Source organism: Beta vulgaris, chromosome 9, assembly GCF_026745355.1.
Source record: "Beta vulgaris subsp. vulgaris cultivar EL10 chromosome 9, EL10.2, whole genome shotgun sequence".
In the NCBI taxonomy this organism is placed as follows: Eukaryota; Viridiplantae; Streptophyta; class Magnoliopsida; order Caryophyllales; family Amaranthaceae; genus Beta; species Beta vulgaris.
The window spans coordinates 31,478,407-31,495,952 of NC_079210.1; the positions used below are offsets into that span (position 1 = coordinate 31,478,407).

Genomic DNA, 17,546 nt, shown 5'->3' on the forward strand with positions numbered 1-17,546 from the left:
CCACATATAGAAGCATGTACATTGGATGTCAATAAATTAATCACTGGAATATCCTAAATGTATATTTGTTGTTATCTTCCAATTGTCCAATTGAGTATCATTAAACACATAACACATTTACATATGCAAATCAGGAATACATACATACTTTCAACTTTTCGGAATTTATGATAGACATACATGAAAATAAGGGAGATTTCAATGAAGAACACAATAAATGAAAAATAAATGAGACACAACATTCAATTGCTTCTAGCATAATAAATGAGAGACAAAGTGAATGATTGACTTATGTAATTACCAAAGTAAAAAATGTCTGCGCAAAATGACAGTTCATGGGATATCTGACGTATCTAACTAAAAGCACAAAATGACACTGTACATTAAAAGTCAACAATTTGAACAGTTAAAATCCCCATATGTACATTACTATAGTCTTGCACATCATCCAACACGCATTTGTACATTAAAAAAAAACCCTTCGTAGCTAAATACCATTCTTCTTAGCTAATTCATCTTCTTCTCTTTCTCCTTCATTCCTTAAATCTTCCATTGCATTATGAAGACCAATATTATCAACTGAAATTTCATCATTTTCAGTTATATCCTCCATTTTCCAACTTATGTACCATGAAACTTGTAAAGATTTACAAAATGCAAAACCGAAAATCCAACAAACTAAAACTTTTGCCAAATTATGATAGAAAATTATGAAACTAAGGGAGAAAATCAATGAAGAAGAAAAAAATGAGAGAGATTTAAAATGCTTCTTCTAAAATTAATGAGAGATAAAGAGAGAGAATGATTGATTGATGTAAGTTACAAAGTACAACATGACTTTGCATGACATAAACCAAGCTGGCCCATTTCAAAAAAGGCGCCAAACCTCTGCCAAAATTTGGCCCCCCCTAAAACACACCAAACGACGACGTTTTGCACGAGGTGTAGGATGCTCATCCTACACCTCGGTGCAGGATCTAAATTGCGAATAATAGTGAGTTATGCCCCAAAATAGAAGTGTTCAGGGTAGGGGTGTTCGCGGTTTCGGTTGGTGCGGTTTGAGATGTAACCCAACCCGAACCGCAAATATACGGTTTGTCATTTTTCCAACCCAAACCGCGCCGCACTTTCGCCCAAACCGAACCGCGCAAAATGGTTTGGTGTAGTTTGGTTTGCGGTTTAACCATTTTTTATTCCGCGACATTAATTTTGTAATCTAAGAGTAAAAAAAAATTGTTAATAAGAGTCCATATAAATATGAAGTTGACTTCTAATCAAACATAAATAATAATTTATCAAAAGTGTTCAAGTTCTATACCTCAAACTTCTTTTTTTCGTTGTATACTTGTATGCCACCTTGTAAAATGTATTTAATTTTTTTTATAAAAAAATCATATAAAATTGCGGTTTGTGGTGCAGTTTGGTTTACAAAAATTAAAACTCAACCCAAACCGCAAACTGCGATTTGCTTGGAACCATAACCTAAACCGCAATTTTAAAACTGCCAAACAACCCAAACCGCGAAAAACGGTTTGGATTGCGGTTTGGTGCGGTCCAAATCACACTCTAAACAGCCCTAATTCAGGGACTAAGGAAGTAGTTTTTAGTGAGTCGGAAAATTCAAGGTGGTAAAATTGAAAAAAAAAAAAGGTGATAGTGGGTAAAACAGCGTAAAAATAAAAAATCCTAAATGTTGTGCATTTAACAAACCTGATTGTCAAATGGTGTAGATTAAATTGACAGTCATACACTTGTGGTTTCTCTCCGGGGACTGGCGACATCTGGTTTTGGGCGGCGTCAAGCAACTGTAACATCTTCTCTGTTTACTCTAGTGAGCATTCCCTCCTCCCGCTCTCTCTCTTTCAGTCTTTGATTTCTATTTGTTTGCTTGGATCTTTACAGACACCTCACATTTTCTTATTTCAAATACTAACTAATTGTTTATGCCGATTTTGTACCAAGTACTAAAAAGGTTTAGGTGCCAACAACAAAATCATCATACTAATATTAAATGACATGACAAAGAAAAATGAATTGCGTAAAGAATAAAATAATGAAAGAGCAAGAAATTGTTGACGCGGAAAACCCAAAAGGGAAAAACCGCGGGTGATGCTCTTGATCACCAATCCACTAATATGACGTTGAAGTAGATGTTACAATATAGCTGATTACAATGATGATGATGGAACTCAAAATATTAGAGAGAGAATAAATAGTGGGTTTTTTGAGAGAGAGATAGTGAAAGAAGTAAAAGAACTAAGTCAAAACTAGGTTACAAATTATGTATATATACTACTAAGAAAATATCTCCCCAGCTGCTTTAGAGTTGTTCCACAATTTAAGGGTTCCGTCAGCGAATCCCGCAATATCTCAACGCCCAGAATGACGCCAAGTAACGTCGCTTGACTCAGTCTCCCACTTCCTTCGCCAAACTGCCATTAATTAGAAATTCGAAAATGCTTAGAAAAGCCCGCCTATTCCAGAAAATCGAGGGCCCAACAATTGCCCCTGATTGACGCGTGTCCGAAACCCAGTTGTAAGAAAACCGTCAATCATCATGTTGGGAAAAACCGCCCACTTTCTCCACTTCCACACGCTTCCTATTTAAGAGAGTCCCATCACCCACTTTGTCCTTTCACATCCTTCCTTTTTCACCAACTCACTTCTCTCTCTTCATTAAACTCGTTTCTTCTCCAAACGGCTACTTCCTCAGGTGATTTCTTCAACCTCTTGAAGATCCAAGAACCAGGTAACTCCCTCTTCCTAAATTCCTCCGACTTTTGTTTCTTTAAATGGCCCCCAAAGAAAATCTTCCCAAGATTAGAAAATCAAAAAGAACTTCGAAAATGGCAGAAAGTTCAGATGAAGTAGTTATCTTAGAAACTGGGATAATTGGGGGAAAAAGTATCGCCAGCGAATTCACTGAAGACGATGTAATTACCCTAATAGAAACATATATGCCCGAAAAATGTATGACAAGGATTCCCATGAAGAACAACGACCCGACGACTGCCCCAGTGGGTGGGTAGTTTTGTATGAATACCCTTTCAAGATTGGGTACTCCCTCCCTTTATTCTCTCATGACTCAACTCTTAACTGTCATGCAAGTCAGTCCAGGCCAAATTATGCCACTTGTTTGGCGTGTAGTTCATGTAATTGACAAATTGGCCCAAGACTCGAATGTGGACTTCACCCTAGAAGACCTTCTATACATGTACGACATTAAAAGAGTAGAGGTGTCTAGGTACACTTTTTTCTTAAAACCAGGAAAACCATCTTTGGTAGAAAATTCTGGGGCTAATGACAGGGGATGGAAGAAAAGATACTTTTTTGTAGAGAAGAATTCTTTGGGAAGAGCTTTGAATACTTACGTGACGGATGGAATTCCGAAGGTAATTTTCTCCTCGTCGAAGATATTCTCTTGTTTATGCTGTTGACGTCGTCTAATTTCCCCTGTGATTGCAGAAATCTTACCCTTGCCCGTCGAAGATTCGTCTCTCAGCAAAGCCAAAATCAACCAACTTCTCCAGAAATACTCCGCCAAGGAAAGAACATTCCGCAACAAGTTTGAACTGACGTTGTCGGAAGGAGACGTCTTGCCCCAATCTACAGAAGAACACACAACCAACACCAGTCCCTCTATGGCGTCAGGTAATATACTTTGCATACTTGTCTCGTCGAAAATTTTTTCTTTCTTTCTTTTTTTTTTTTTTTTTTTTTTTTTTTTTTTTTTTTTTTTTGAAACTGACATCACCAGTCGTCTTCCAGAGAACACCATGTCTACTAGATCAAAGACCCCTACCGTCGGCCTCTCTGAAGCGGAAATGTTGGAACGGGCCAGGAAAAGAAAACAGGCCGCAAGTGCTTCGGCGGTGACGCCGTCATCCATGGGCGCTCCCAAGATTGCCAGGACAGCGCCTCCAACTGAGACCCCCAAACCTGTGAAGACGCCTCTTGCCGAAGGGGAAACTTTTACTATCTCCCTTCCCAAGAACTTCTGTGAAATCACCGCCCCGACAATCTTCCCGTCGGCGGAGAAGCTGGCGTTTCCGCCCTCAGTCGCCTAGCCAGCCTGCCCTTGCTCACAGTGGCGAAGAAGGATTGGCCCTGCAAATACATGTAAGCCAACTAACACATGTTATGTCATTTAAATGTTTCATTAGTACTTACTGACGTCACCATTTGTATAGGCGTCACAACATTCTCTGGCCCTACGTCTGCTGCCCTCACTCTAGAGAAGGAGTGCAAGACACTCGCGAGAAGTTGGACCGGTCTCGGCGTCGTTGACGGCAGCAGAAAAGAAGGTGGCAGAGCTGTCCGAGGAGTTGGCTAAGAGAAAGGCCAGAATGCTAGCCACGTGATCAGCCTGGCGTCGATGAAGGAGGAGACGGACGCCATCATGCCAGCCTCCGTGAAGACTGATGGACGCCGCTAGCCGATACACCTGGAAGACTAAGGCAAGGTTGATGAAGCAGTTTTGGAAGGGCAGACGTCGAAGTGGACGCCTGAAGCAGACATTCAGCATTCCTGGAAGTTTTTGGGACGCCGGAGGACTTGATCCCCGAGGGCGAGAGTAGCGCCGACGTCATGGCGACGGCGGACTCAGGCGTCAATGCTGAAACTGACGGCGCCGCTTGATTCTCACTAGTTCCTGCAAGGTGCTGCGTCACCGATAATCATTAATTAGCTTTTGCAATAGTTGTTTCAAGGTGATATATCGCCGAAACTTTATACTTTGTGATGTTTCTTTTGCTACACTATGTAATTTTGCTTTATGTGTTTTCGAAACGATGTTATGTTGTGTTCAAGAATTGTGTTGATGTTACATTGTTATGTTGTAGTGTGTTTGTTTGCAATGAATGTCGTCTTTTTAATTCATGAACACAAGCATATATGTATGTATGTATGTACAACGTTGTAAGGTACCTTGGTATTGTGAACCAAATGATGTCTTGGTTGCAATGAAGGGATAATCACCACTTCCAACCAGACACACTGGCCTTGTGGATGTCATAGATGTAAGTGTCGTAGAAATCGGACGGGGAAGAACGTCTATCTGATCATGTGGGGGTTGCCCCTGTCCGTCCATAACGTAAGTGTAGGACGTTAATCCCCGACGATGTCGATGTCTGACGCCACATTCTTTATTTGTACAATGAATGAACCTGTAATACGCCACACAACTCACATAGAAATGTTAGTAAAGAGAAGGCACATATGACTAGAATAAACGAAACGACGTCACGACATGTTGAGTGTAATATTACCTACTCTAACTATCTAGTACGTGTCAACATATCAGTTAAAAATGGTAGCGCTTAAGGTGAACGGCGTTCCAGCTTCTTGGTACGAGTTTGCCATCCTTGGTGCAGAGACGATAGGCGCCGTTGCCTACTACTTTCTGGATCTTGTATGGGCCTTCCCATGCAGGTGCTAACTTTCCTGCATTGACTTCCTTAGTATTTTGAAAGACTTCCCTCAAGACCCAATCTCCGACGTGAATGTTTTAGCCTTGACATTTTTTTAAAGCTTCTAGCCACTATCTGTTGTTGTGACGCCATTCGAACAAGGGCCGCTTCCCTCAATTCTTCACTTGTCACGATGTCATGACTTAATTCTTCATCGTTCCTGTCTGGCGTCAGTAATCCATAACGCGATGTCGGGATACGTACCTCAGGGGGAAGGACAGCTTCACACCCATAGACTAGGGAAAAAGGGGTCTGCCCCGTCGCCGTCCTGGGGGTGGTTCTGTTTGCCCACAGAATTGACGGAAGCTCCTCTGCCCACTTACCTTTGGCTGCTTTGAGACGCCTCTTGATGACTTTGAGGACTGACTTGTTACTAGACTCAGCTTGACCATTGGTCTGAGGATACCTAGGCGTCGCGGTGCTAAGTTGTATGTTCCACTTAGCCAAGAAATTCCTTGTGGGCGTGCTTATGAATTGAGAACCGTTGTCACAGATGATTTCGGAAGGAACGCCGAACCTGCATATGATGTTACGCCATATAAAAGTAATAACCTCTTTGTCGCGTACCTGGGTGAAGGAGTCAGCTTCGATCCATTTGGAAAAGTAATCCGTCAGAGCTAACATGAACACCTTTTGCCCCGGTGCTTGAGGGAGTTTTCCGACGATGTCCATTCCCCATCTCATGAAGGGCCAAGGGGTGATAGTAGGGTGTAGCCGTTCTGCAGGTTTGTGTGACATGGCGGCATGCCGCTGGCAGGCGTCGCACTTCTTAACGTACTCGACGGCGTCCGGCGCAACGTCGGCCAATAATATCCCATGCGTAAGGTCCTGTTTGACAGGCTGCGTCCTCCCGAATGATTGCCGCAACATCCGTCGTGCATCTCTTGTAACACTTGCCGGCATTCGTCGCCGTCGAGACATCTTAGGTATGGTCCTGCAATGGACTTCCGAAAAATATACCGTCAAGTAAAACATACATAGAAGCCCTGAATCGTACCTTTCTGGCTTGCAGCTTGTCTTCGGGGAGGGTGCCATCCTTAAGATATTGGATAAGCGGGGTCTGCCAGCTTGTTGACGCAGTAGCAGATTAAACGTCAATGTCGTTAACGTCCGTCGCGACGTCGTTGGCTTTATCAGCTGTGGTTGCTTTGTGGACCGCTGGTGCTGACAGGTGTACTATAGGTATGCTTTTGAACCCTGACTTTCTCATGGCTGACCCAATGTTTGCCAATGCATCTGCTTGTGTGTTTTGGTCCCTGGGAATCTGAAAGATGTCAAATTTGTCAAACAATTTTACCTTTGCTGGACGGCGTCCAAGTATGCCGTCATTTTGGAATCTTTGGCGGCAAATTCCCCTTTTATTTGGCTGACGATGAGCAATGAATCACTATATGCTTCAACTTCGGTAGCTTTTAAGTCTTTAGCCAGTGTTAATCCTGCTAACAATGCCTCGTACTCTGCCTCGTTGTTGGTAGCCTTAAAGTCGCAACTGACAGCTCGGGCTATGATGTCCCCTTGTGGCGACTTTAGCAATACGCCTAAACCGGCGCCTCGAAAGTTGGAAGATCCATCTACATGCAAGATCCATTTACTGTTAGTCGTATTAACCTCAAGCATACTTACCTCTGTTTGGGCTATTGCTTCTAGTGTAGGGCTAAAGTCGCCACAAAATCCGCTAATGCTTGCGACTTTATTGCTGTCCGAGGTTGATAAGTGATGTCGTAGCTGCTCAGGTTATTGCCCACTTGCTCATTCTGCCCGTTAGTTCTGGGTGTCTTAGAATAGACTTGACGGGATAGTTAGTTTTGACATAGATAGAATGTGCTTCAAAATAATGTTTTAATTTTTTAGACGCCGTTACGATTGCCAAGACAAGTTTTTCAAGAGAAGAATACCTGGTTTCGGCGTCGACCAAGGACTTACTTACATAGTACACTGGCAATTGCCCGTCTTGTCCTCTCTGGCTAGGACGGCACTCACCGATGATTCGCTGACGGCGACATACAGCTGTAATGGCTCGTCGGCACTGGCTTTGACAGCAATGGTGGCGTCATGAGGTATTGCTTGAGTCTTGGAGGGCCTGCTCGTGTTCTGGCGTCCAATTAAATCCTTTGTTTTTCTTTAGGACGTCGTAGAACAGTCGACATTTGTCGGAGGACTTAGAGATGAAACGATTCAACGCAGCGACACGTCCCGTTAATTTCTGCACTTCCTTTATGTTTCGCGGCGATTGAATGTTGAGGATAGCCTTGATTTGATCTGGGCTAGCCTCTATGCGCCGTTTCGTGACAATGTACCCTAAAAATTTACCTGCAGACACTCCAAAAGAACACTTAGTGGGTTAAGTTTCATGCCATACCTTCGAATGACGTCGAATGATTGTTGTAAATGTGACACATGGTCGTGGGAATTTTTAGATTTGACCAACATGTCATCTATGTACACCTCCATGGTGTCCCCTAGCTGGTCTTTGAACATGGCGTTGACCAGCCGTTGATAGGTTGCGCCAGCGTTCTTCAGCCCGAAGGCATGACCTTGTAGCAATAAATGCCGCGATCGGTGACGAATGACGTCTTCTCTTGATCTTCAGGATGCATGAGTATTTGATTGTACCCTGAGAAGGCGTCCATGAATGACAGCAACTCATGTCCGGCTGTGGCGTCTACCAGAGCGTCAATGTGCGGCAGGGGGAATGAGTCTTTGGGACATGCCTTGTTGAGGTCAGTGAAGTCTATGCAGACCCTCCACTTCCCGTTTTTCTTACCTACAACAACGACGTTAGCTAACCAATCAGGATATTTTACTTCCCTTACCTTACCGGTGTCAATCAGCTTTTGTACTTCGTCGTTGATAATTTGTTTCGCTCTGGGGCGAACTTGCGTCTCTTCTGTTTGATTGGTTTGTGGTTTGGATCAACGTTGAGTTTGTGTGTGATCACGTCGGGATCTATCCCTGTAACGTCCTCATGGGACCATGCAAAACAGTCAGCGTTAGTTTTTAGAAAATCGATTACCTGTTGACGGACGTCGGAGGATAAGGCGGCCCCTATTTTGACTGTTTGATCCGGCTTGCTGGGGTCCAAGACGACCTCATCTACTTGCTGCTCGTCGAAGTCTTGTTCCCCCAACGTCCCTATCTGTAATTGCTATGCTTCCGATTTTCTTGGCTTCAAGGACGTCTTGTAGCATTCCTTCGCGATCCGTCTGTCTCCTTTGATTTCCTGCACTCCCCACTTGGTAGGGAACTTTAAGGATTGATGAAAGGACGAGGGGACAGCCTTCATGCTATGGATCCATGGCCTGCCTAAAATCACATTATAAGAAGAAGGGCAGTCAATGACATAAAATTTAGTTGGCATGTTAACTCCCTTGGCGAAGGTGGGCAGGGTCACTTCTCCCATGGTGTGCTTGGATTCTCCGCTGAATCCGACAAGGACGGTAGATTTGCGGATAACGTCACGTTCATCGATCCCCATGTCTCTAAAGCGCCTCTCATCAGGATGTTTGCTGAACTGCCATTGTCCACTAACACACGTTTTAGCAAGCAATTACTGACAGTTAGAGATATTACCAGCCGTCATGGTGTATGTCCCTGTCGTCACCGAGATCGGCGTCATCGAAGGTGATTGGCATGGCTTCCAGCTCGATGTCACGGGGTGACGGATTCTTTGGGACGGCGTCTTGATTCAGACCGTCCGTGCATGCCGCTTAGCTGCAGAATATGTTAGTCCACAGATATCTGAACCACCACTAATGACATTGATTACCTTGACGTGCGGTGGGAGATGACGGCGGTTGACGTCGGTCGTCATCTTTCGACACCGTCTGCTTACCTTTCTCCGTCAGCAAGTCTTTTAGGTATCCTTGCTTCAGCAGGTGGGATACTTCTCGCCTTAGAGCGACGCATTCGTCAGTGTGATGCCCATGGTCTCCATGGAATTCGCACCATTTGGATTTGTCGCGATGGGCCGTCGACTTTTCGTTCCTGAAAGGCCATTTAACAGCAGAACCTAAAGAATGTAAAGTGTTGATAATACCTCCCATAGTGACGTTGAAACCGTATTCGCTTAGCCTGGGAGGGAGACCGGGATCATTCTTCCAATCATTGACTGGCCCTCATGACGGACGCTATGGACCTGCTGCGGGCGCTCATAAGGCTTTTGACGCCAAGAGCTTGCTTGTTGGACGTTGCCTTCCGGCTGTCAGCATGGGCATAAGCCTTTCTGGATTGCACGTCTTCTTCCAGTCTGATCTGGGCTAATGCCTTGGCTTGAGCATCCTCGAACGTCGGACATGGATATTTGGTCAGCTCCTTGTAGAGGTCCGATTCCTCATCCAGACCACGTCTGAACGCCTCGATGGCCGTCCTAGCATCGCAATTCGGGATAGACACTTTTTCCCTGTTAAACCTGTTCACAAATTCTTTAAGAGACTCGTCAGATTTTTGCACAATCCTATGTAAGTCGCTAGCTTGTTTTTCCATTTTGCGACTACTAGCAAATTGCATATTAAAAGCATTAACCAATTGAGCAAAGAAGAGATGGTCCCGTTATTAAGATTAATGAACCACTGCAAAGCTGGCCCAGTCAGCGTAGAGCCAAATCCCTTGCACATGCATGCTTCCCGCATATTCTTTCGGGATTGAGATGGTAATCATTCTTTGCTTGTACTGAGCGACATGGTCGTTGGGATCTGTGGTGCCGTCGTACAGTTTCATGGACGGGACGGAGAACCTCTTGGGCACCTCGATCAATGCTATGGGATCTGCAAAAGGAGAATCAGCATAACTGTTAGGAGTAGCTTTTTCCATAGGCCTGGGACACCAGGGATACGGGCGATCATGTCTTCTAATTGCTGGAGACGCTGCTGGATGGATCATCAAGACGGCCTTGGGCGAACTCTTTCGAAGGGTCAGCACCGTCATTCTCGCCGTCGCGGCATCTTCTTTTCTGAATCATCAGCATCTCCGAGATCACACGATTTCTGGGGTCTCGAACCCTTCGTCGTCCAGATTTTGCATCCTGAGACGCCACGGACATTGCGAGGCTTGGGCCCCTTGGACGTCTTCTTGGCGGATTTCAAGCTCTGGATCTCCATGCATGATGCGACTAGCTTTCCTTTAACGTCGCCATCTCCGCCTTGACGCGGTTGAGTTCGTCAATGACTTCCTGGGTGGTGACCCATTGTTCTGCCATAGCAAACACGAAAAGATGGAAGAGTATGGAAAAGTAAAACAAAAAGATGCGATTGTATGAAGATCTTGCTGTGGCCCCACGGTGGGCGCCAAATTGTTTATGCCGATTTTGTACCAAGTACTAAAAAGGTTTAGGTGCCAACAACAAAATCATCATACTAATATTAAATGACATGACAAAGAAAAATGAATTGCGTATAGAATAAAATGATGAAAGAGGCAAGAAATTGTTGACGCGGAAAACCCAAAAGGGGAAAAACCGCGGGTGATGCTCTTGATCACCAATCCACTAATATGACGTTCGAAGCAGGTGTTACAATAGTAGCTGATTACAATGATGATGATGGAACTCAAAATACGTAGAGAGAGAATAATAATAGGTGGGAGTTTTTTGGGAGAGAGATAGTGAAAGCAAAGTAAAAAGAACGTAAGTCAAAACTAGGTTACAAATTATGTATATATACTACTAAGAAAATATCTCCCTAGCTGCTTTAGAGTTGTTCCACAATTTAAGGGTTCCGTCGCCGCAATCCCGCACATATCTCAACTGCCCAGAATGACGCCAAGTAACGTCACTTGACTCAGTCTCCCCACTTCCTTCGCCAACTGCTGCATTAATTAGAAATTCGAAATGCTTAGAAAAGCCCGCCTGTTCCAGAAAATCGAGGGCCCAACACTAATATTTTCTCATTTTCTTCTAATTTAATCCCTAACTTTCAGACTTTATTAGACATTGCTATTAAAGCGGCTTTAATAGCAATGATAATTCAACTAATTTCATATAGATTTTGTTATTTTTTTTTTTTACTTATATGCGGCTAAAGATATGAGGAAGATTTGTATGAACTTGGATTACTTTCATTGCACTTAAAGAAATTAGAATGCTAGAATCAAGTTACAGGACAATTAACGTGATTCGTTTGTTAATGAATTACTTGTTAAATGAACAAGCTGTTGATTTAGTAGCCTGTTATTGTACCCAGTTTCACGGTACATTGGTGATGTTAATGCCACATGGAATTGAAAATCGAAGCTTCACATTGGTCTTAACCTAACGCAGGTTTAATTGTGGGCAGAGGTGGTTTTGTGGCGTGGTGGAGACGAAGGACAATATGACAAAACCACAGAAACACCTTCGTGGACGTGCTTTTGAATCATGGAACCAATACTTACTTTGGCTTTTGTGGTTTTGCTCTATGATATGCTCCACAATCTATTTACTTTACAATAATAGTCAAATGGTGAATATGTAGTTGTATGAGCTTATTCGGTCTTATTTGCTGTAGTAAATTTATGCCTTTAGATTAAGTGTGTGTATTAGGATCTATTGTTATTATACATTGCTTTTCTTTTTCGGTATGTAATATTCTTTGACTTGGCTTTCAGAAGGGAAGGAGAACAAAAATTAATGCCGAATCTGAATGATGAAGTGAGGGAAATACTAGCAGAATTTATGGTGGGAGTTATAAAGTTGGAGGAATTGGTGGAAGTTGGTAGGCGGTTTCTTATTAGATTTCGGCAGGGACTTGAGTTTCTCTGCCAGCCCTCGATATATGAATCATCAGAGCTTGTAAAGAGCATCATCAAAGGGAATGAAACCAAGAGGATTCACTCGTACGTTGAAGCTGGTTGTATCAATGCTTCTGATAGCACGCAAAGGGTCATTCAGATGAATACAAGCTTGTGTGACCTTCAGGATTGTTTAGCCAAGGCCAAAGGCATTCTCAACAATCTTGAAAATCTTGTGGTTACGGCAGGGAATGCTTTATGTATGAACTCAGACGACAAGCTAGAGACAGAGTTCCAAGGTGCAGAAAAAGAAGCTCCTGAAAAGCTTGATGCAGCTCATTATGCTTCCTTTATGGCAGTCATCTATAGCATGGTAAAGCAAGATTATATGATGCAAGAAAGGATTGTTTCGTCATTGAATTTTAAATCATCGAGTGGTGAATTGGAGAGCTACTGTCTAATGTGGAACTTAAGGCCGTTTATAAATGATGATGTTATACAACAAGCTTTGAAATAGGTTAGATGATTTGGTTTTGATGTCCTGTCTTTACCTATGAGATTCACAATTGATGATTCAACACCTAATTATATATATGTATATATTCGGCTTCTTGAGTGATGCTTATCAGTCTCTGATCATTACTTTTTTCCTAGGATACCTGGATTATGTTGTTTTACTTTTAGAAAATCTCTTGACAACAACATGATATCTGGCGTAGCTTGTATGTACCAGTTCTTTTGCCTAGCCAATCTGTCATGAAAGATTAATCCAAGTATATAGATACATAGGGAAATTGTTCCTTTATTGTTTATTTCTGGTAAGCATTAGTTATAATTTGGCAGTAATACAAAGCCAGACTTTTAACACACTGCCAAATAGAGTGTGTACTGACATGAAAATTACTTCTAAAGCAGACTAGAATCTTGTCTATTACGACCAAAGGAACAATAGAAAACAGTCACACTAACAAAGTGTTAACCAAATTCAGGAATAGGAGCTTCCTCAGGACAAGCCAGAACCCATTCGCCTTTCTCATTCAACACCATCCCTTTATTCTTTTCGACCCACCAAGATGGAGGAATCAGGCATTCCTCCTTCAGATAGTCACATGATTTATTAACCAAAGCGATACTCCGCTGAATTATAAGTTCAAACTGTCTTTTGACCCCATGCCAACCATTTACTACATGTAACATAGCTTGCAAATTATGCCAATCGCCGGGATGTTTTGAATGCTTGAGGTAATGTGATTTTCTTGTATCAATATTTAGTTCAGTGCCTAAATGTACATAATGCATGAGCCTAGGTGGATAATGGGGGATCATATCGAGCGTGTTTCTAACATGGAGAACCTTAAGATTAGGGTATGAATCGAACCTCTCCTTGAAGTGCTTGTTACCCACTTTGGGGCAACCAAAAACGATGGCAGTTACGGGGATTTCTGTCGTAAGGTTCTCAACAATATCAAAAGCACTTAATGTTGATAATGTCGCTCCTAGGCTGTGGCCTGTGAATATGATACTCAAGTTCTCATCTCTGTACTTGTCAATCAGTTGCTTGATTTTATTTGAAAGTTGTGATCTTGCGCTGAGTTTTGTAAAGGGGGATTTTGGGTCGTCGGATGTGTATATTGTGAGCCACCCTCTCATGACTTTGGGCAACTTGTGATGATGATCTTCATTGTCACTATCGCCATTGTCGCTACCATCCTCTCCATTCTCATGGTGGTCTGATGGAGTAAGAAGTTGAACAAAATCATTACTTCCATCTCAAAATGTGGGTGCCATTTATGAACTTTTCAGTACAAAATTTAAAATTAAATAGGTTATATATGACTTGTAATGTACCTAGCTAAAAAATGTGCTAGCTAAAAATGAAGATATCCGGATATGACTTGTAATGTACCTAGGGTTTTCCCCAACCCCCCTAGCTACTGTAATACTCAATGAATTGAGGATTCTAACAAATTTTTTTATATTATGAAGATGCTTTGTTAACAAAAAATAATATTTTTTCGCTTCGTAATGAACTGGGCAAGACCGTAAAGGTACTAGGGTACACCCGAATGCCCTACTACTAGGGTGCTTCAAGCCCATTTTAAGTCCAGACACCATGAAGCTAGGGGGTGTAGGAAAGGTGGGGGGGGGGGGGGGTTAGTTTCTTTCTACCTTAAGGGTGCCTTTAGTGAGACTTGACACTTGAACTCATGATATCAAAGTCATTACAGCAAACTCTAACCATTAGACAAAGGCTAGTTGAAATATCTTAGTTAGAGGTGGGCATTGGTCAGGCCAGCATGCAGGCTGGCATGGCCGGGTACGTTTTAGGCCTGACCAGGTAAGTTCTAGGCCCGACCGAGTACGTTCTAGGCCTGGTCCGTTGTCCACTTTGTGGGTCTTGTGTCTGACACGACGAAGAAATTTTATTTCAGGCCCGGTTCGGCAGGAGCCCGCGTATATGGCACGCGGGTCGAACTCCCCTTTTCTTTGTTTTTTAGTCTAAAACTTCAAAACATCCATTAAAACAACATAAAACGGACCTATTTTTCGTTTTCACCATTGTAAGACTGACGACCATTTTTTCTGGTTCCACCTTGGTGGAAACAAGCTGGAGGAACCAAATTTTTTTTTCAGTCTTACCATGGTGGAATCGAAAAATTCAGTGGGTTCCATCATGATAGAACGAAATTTTGTTTTGGTTTCGTGGTTAACAATAAAAAAATATATGGGGGGGGGGGGTTGGTTTGTGGCTAAGAGGATTGGCGCGGCAGCCGAAGGGGCGTATGGGGCTGCTGGGCGGATGGAGATGGGGATTGGGATGGGAATTGGGATGGAGCCGGGGTGTGGGTGTAGGCTATGGGTGGTCGTGGGTATGGAGGAAGCAGAAGTATAAAAGGGAGAAAGAGGAAAAAGATACCATACAAATACGAGTAGTAAATAGTGTGGATGTTTTTTTTCTTCATATTCAATTTTTTGCCAACCTTTATTGACCAATGAACATTGAAAAACTATTGTTGATTTACATGTCTTGAAAATCTCCTTGTGAGACATATTAACATATACTCTATGTATAAAACAGACCGTTTTTGACATTTTGTAGGTTCGGGGTGAAACAAAAGTTTAGGCCCTCTTATATATACTGGCGGAGCTAGAATTTCGCCACTATGTAGTACTTCCTCTATTTTTTTTAGTTTACTCATTTATTTAGGTACAATTGCCGACTCAATAATTTGAACATTAATATCTCTAATTATCAATAAGCAAAAATTAAGAAAAGTTGATATTTTGAAAACAACATTGAGACAAATCTAAATGTAAAAGGTATATATGATTCAATTATTTGGAGAGAGAGTCGTGGCTCATGTTTAAAATATAGAATGATTAGATGTATTTGAAAATAAAAGTGTAAAGAGTAACGTAGGAAAAATAAATAGGAAGTGTAAAAATAAAAAGTATTGCTGGAAAGAGGGAGTTGAAAAGAAAAATATAAATATGAAAAATGTAAAATAAAGTTGAATAGAATAAAGCAAACTGTTATTCCTTATTGATTTTGATCCCGCGTTTTTTACACTACCAAATGTAAAGCAAACCAGCAATCCAAAGTCAATTTTATTGAATATGGTTGTTGTTGCTTTGTTTTATTTAGGTTTTCTGGAAACTGGGGCCCTTTATTTTTCCGGGTCCTGGGAGATTTTCCCTCAAAACAACCCGAGGGCCGCGCCTGGTATAAAGCTGAAAATCTCTTAAACGTTCCAACAACCAAAACCAAAAACCAACATGACATACATATAACTGAAATCGATATGACATGTATACGAAATTATTTGGAGAATTTTGAACCCATGATATGAAGACAAAAGCTACCTATATCGTACTCGATTTGATCAATTTGTCCTATATTACTATTTACTATTATTCTAAATTGTAGAGTTTTTTGAAACTTTCTTTGTATTTTTTTCATCCCTATTTACTTCTGCTCGAAGTTAAGTAGAAAGCATTGACCATACATGTACACCTATATAACAAAAAAAAACATGTAGAGTCTAGCTAAACTTGCTTTAGTATATATTTCTCAATATTTCATATTTTCAATTTTTTGTTTAAAAAAAAGCAGAGACAATGTATAATTTAGGAACAACCTAAGATGGACATGAAAACAAATATATGTGATTGAACACTCGTGTTTAACGTTGACCTTTTAACCAGAAATTGTATAGCAATTTTACTTGTTAATCTCTATTTGAAGTTTTTGTTGGATATCCCATAAAAAAAAAAAAAAAGAAAGAAGTATTGATGGAAAGAAAAGAAAAGAAGAGCATATTGTAACACGTACAAGTAATGCTGGTGTTGTTTTTCTTACCAAAAGCTCCTTCGCGTAAGAGAGGCTTAGCAGACTGAAGCTTTGCTCCAAGCACATCAATCCACTCGTAACTCCTAGTTGTTCCTCTCCACGCCACATAAATCTCTCTTCTCCCCATCTCCCTACTCACCGTGTCATTCGAAACTGCAATGTAACCCATCCAATTAGACTCCCTATCCCACCTCTCTCGTGACAATGACTTGAGCAGGAAAGCCTCCGGAACACTAACTCGTGCCGTGGCGTAGAGGAAGCTCACAACGTCATATTTGTCCCGGCCGCCGGGGAATGTTGTCTTGCGAAGAAGGCTTGACTTGCCGTAGCGGCTGCAGCCACAGTAGGCCGAGTTAGGGTCGTTGATGAAGGTATCGTAGGTTACTTGGCAGAAGTCACCACATCGGATGATCAGATGACGGAGTTCGTCGTTGAGTGGGTCTAGAAGACCTTCCCAGTTGTGGGACCCTAGGAGGTTTTTCCATGTGGGACCCTCTTCTGAGAATCCTAACTCTTGTTCGGCCATCGGAAGAGGGGCTTGTGCAGGTGGATGATTTGACTCAGGAAAGTTCGGAGAGAAGGTGGTGAGGGTGTTATTTGTTACAAGTTACAACCTTGTTTCAAAGTTTGTGGATAAACATCTCATACAAATTATTATTATTATGAATAACTAAATCAACAAACACAAGTTTAATACTACCACTTAGTGTCATCTATTATGTAATTGGTCAAACTCTCTCCCTTATAATGATTGATTTAATTTTTAAGTGTACCACTTGTTTCCTATGGTGAAGGATAATTCTGTAATACATGTCCAAGTCATCTAAGTAGTTGTTTACTAGTCTATAATATCGTATTGAACTCTCTCTGTTGGATATTTCGAGTTATACATAATGCCTACAGGCTACATGTCTGCTACGTTTATATTTCTCATTGCATATAATCTCAAAAATGAAAAAAAAAACTCAAATAGAGTCGGTGCACATTAACTTAGTGCACACCAGTTGATAATCGATATAAACTTC

At 41.9% G+C, this 17,546-nt stretch overlaps 2 protein-coding genes across 4 annotated transcripts; one reads left to right on the forward strand and one right to left on the reverse strand.

The window, feature by feature from the left end:
• The first annotated feature begins 1,623 nt into the window (after positions 1–1,623).
• Positions 1,624–12,785, forward strand: LOC104903502 (uncharacterized). 2 transcript variants are annotated; one of them, XM_057391977.1, is made up of 2 exons: positions 1,624–1,831; positions 11,722–12,785. In XM_057391977.1, the coding sequence occupies exon 2, from the start codon at positions 12,070–12,072 to the stop codon at positions 12,685–12,687; it is 618 nt and encodes a 205-aa protein (XP_057247960.1). In that variant the 5' UTR covers positions 1,624–1,831; positions 11,722–12,069; the 3' UTR covers positions 12,688–12,785. The 2 variants fall into 2 exon arrangements, with proteins under 2 accessions (XP_057247960.1, XP_019107419.2); XM_019251874.3 differs by having other exon boundaries at positions 12,048–12,785.
• Positions 12,786–12,913: 128 nt separating this feature from the next.
• On the reverse strand, positions 12,914–17,239 carry LOC104903519 (phospholipase A1-IIdelta). Of its 2 annotated transcripts, none has more exons than XM_048636609.2 (2): positions 16,504–17,239; positions 12,914–13,900 (listed from the first exon to the last, which is right to left on the reverse strand). In XM_048636609.2, the coding sequence occupies exons 1-2, from the start codon at positions 17,045–17,047 to the stop codon at positions 13,146–13,148; spliced, it is 1,299 nt and encodes a 432-aa protein (XP_048492566.1). In that variant the 5' UTR covers positions 17,048–17,239; the 3' UTR covers positions 12,914–13,145. The 2 variants fall into 2 exon arrangements, with proteins under 2 accessions (XP_048492566.1, XP_010689863.2); XM_010691561.3 differs by having other exon boundaries at positions 16,531–17,237.
• Between the last annotated feature and the right edge of the window lie 307 nt (positions 17,240–17,546).